We start from the raw sequence: 2,572 nt of genomic DNA on the forward strand, positions 1-2,572 counted from the left end.
GAGCCAGGTATTGATCTGCTGGCTCTTCCTGTTTCTTCCCTCATCATTCCCTGCAACTGGAAGGATAGAGGAGAACACTACTTGTGCTCCTGATCCTTTAACCAGTCATCCCAAGGCCCTGAAGTCTCTCTTGGTTGCCCTCGGACTTCTTGTTGCAACTTCATCACTGCGTACCTGAAAAATCAATAATGGATAATAATCTGAGGGCCCTACCAGGGTAGGAAATTTTCTCTTCACGTCTGTCCTAAGAAGTGGGTCCGGTCTGCATATTGGGCCTTCTGAGCCCTTCAGAAGGGAGTCTCCTATGACAATGACCCATCTTTTTTTCTTTATGGAAGCCATTTTGACCCAGGGCACACAGATCCAGGCAGTTCTAATGCTATAGATTAGAAACACCTCCCCAGGTTGTTCACTTAAAGGAAAAGTCAGTGAAAGCCCCACTTTACTCTCACCAGAATATGTTTTGTTTGTCTTTGATAACGATCCTTTTCTTTTCATTATCAGCAGAGTGCTATCAGTAAGCATTTAACTGCCTATAAACGCAGCTATACTTTAAAGACACACAGACACATTGACCAGCTGGACTGAAGTGTCTGTTCACTCATTGCCACACACTGTTTTGGATTTCAGATTACTTTTCTTTCTTTCCTTTTTTTGACTCAGATTTTGAGATAGTGGCATAAGCACACTGCCTGCTATCTTTCTTAAAAATGTAGCCATTGTGAAGCCACAGACTGTAATTTTCTGACCACAAAACTTCACCAACTAAAATGGCTCTAGTTTGGGCAAAGTCCAGTGTCGCATTACATCAGTGTCATACCATCACCTATCCCTAAAGGGTTCTCAGAAAAAGAAACCACACACCAAGCCACTCCCAGGACTAGTACTTTGGCCCACGTCTTCCAGCCTCTTGCTGTAAAGCTGAAAGTCTGGTATTTCTGTGGAACATTCAGGGCCTAAATCCCAGATCCTGAGAAGGAAGTGCAGAAAACCAAGTCTCTGAAGACTTCCAGGATCCTTGCTATAGAGCTGTCCAATGGACTGGCATTTCAAAACAACTGTTAAGCCACAAATCACAAGCAGAACACATAGTTATCTTGTAGACCCAACCTTCAACATGACATTGCCAACGACATTCTCATTTTTTGAAATACCATGGTTCTGCCCTGAGCCAAAAAAATTACCTGAGATGAAGGGAGAGGGATGAAAAGACAGCTCCTTTTCCCTTGATCTTGCTCTTCACCTTCAAAATCCTCTATAGTTTCTTCAGAAGCTAATCTTTTTTTCTGCTCCACATTTACTTCTGATTTTAACGACTCCATATTACTTTCTCCCCTTCCTTGGCCTTTTTTCATTCTACTACCTTAAAAGAAAAACAAAAGGGTACTTTTGGAACGCAACTTTTTACAGTGAAATCCTGATCACATTAGAAATCTAAAGCTACATCAAAGCAGAACACTGGGCAAAAGGCATGAGAAATAGCAGCACATGTGCATGTGCTGTTTCAACAACACAGTTTTCACCTCCCACTTATAGGAGTAAGAAGTGTATTTTAGAAAGAAACAGATGTTTGAGGGGGAAATTTGAAGGAAAACAATAAATATGTGGGAAAGGATATTCTGGACTGACTGTATCAGTATGACTGACAATTTCATTTACACAACAGGAACTGATCAAGTAAACCAAACGTCCAAGGATGACTTTTACCGCAGACCTTTCAAGTAAGTATCATTTCAGACTACCAGTTTATACACACAAACATCAATTAATTAGGACATGGCAAAATCAGGGTATGCCCACTTGCCTAGCCAACCACATCATGGTTGATTATTTCATCAGCCAGTAACCGACAGAAAGACAGCAAATGTTGTGCCTCTCTTTGCAAAGCTTCACATCCCAGAAAACTCTAAGTTCTCTGTACTGAAGTAGTATTTTCTGGATATATGGCTGGGAGATAGCTAGGGCCATTATGCCGGTTTTGTTATAGCTCCATCTGCTGCAAAACACATTCAGAAGGAAAATACTTGATGCCATTTTGCAAGACTTCAAAAACTCTCCCCCTTCAAAAAATATAGACTGCCAGAGACATCTGTAGGAAGCAAGGAGTTTTTCCAAATGTTAACGTCCGACTTCAAAACAACAAATCGGTGTTCCCTTTCCAGTAGGAAGATATACAAAAGAGAAACAAAAGGGCAGCCTTTTCATTTTACTCTCTACCTTTCCGTCCAATACTGCCCTAAAAAAGATGCAAACCATTTCACAATTTTAAGGAAATATGATATTTGCAGAAGAGATTGGTTGTTATATTAAAGCAGCCCATTCTAAACTGGAATCATTATCTCACATAATGAATTTTTAAGTGGCTCCAATAGTGTCCGTATGTATCCCTAGCTCCCTCAAGGTCAGGCCTTCAACAGCACACAGATACCCCTTGCCCACAACAGCTCCAAATCTCAGCACCTACGTGATCAAAATATTCAGTCTTTGAAACAAACATTATATACACATATATAACGAACATCATAGTACTTGTGGAGAAAAAACAAACAAACAACACCCCCCCCAGCCCCCC

The 2,572-nt window shown here is 40.9% G+C and overlaps 1 protein-coding gene across 3 annotated transcripts in view; it reads right to left on the reverse strand.

The window, feature by feature from the left end:
- The window catches only part of APLF (aprataxin and PNKP like factor), a 26,997-nt gene that overhangs the window by 20,478 nt on the left and 3,947 nt on the right, over positions 1 to 2,572 (reverse strand). For all 3 annotated transcript variants that reach the window (XR_002086354.1, XR_002086353.1, XM_009290760.1), the window contains exon 4: positions 1,185 to 1,363. Coding sequence is in view for 1 of the 3 variants with exons in the window: in XM_009290760.1 (XP_009289035.1) it covers positions 1,185 to 1,363 (179 nt within the window). In the remaining 2 variants the exon portion in view is untranslated. The remainder of the gene's footprint in view (positions 1 to 1,184; positions 1,364 to 2,572) is intronic.

This window comes from Aptenodytes forsteri, unplaced genomic scaffold (genome assembly GCF_000699145.1).
Source record: "Aptenodytes forsteri isolate BGI_AS27 unplaced genomic scaffold, ASM69914v1 Scaffold346, whole genome shotgun sequence".
NCBI lineage: Eukaryota > Metazoa > Chordata > Aves > Sphenisciformes > Spheniscidae > Aptenodytes > Aptenodytes forsteri.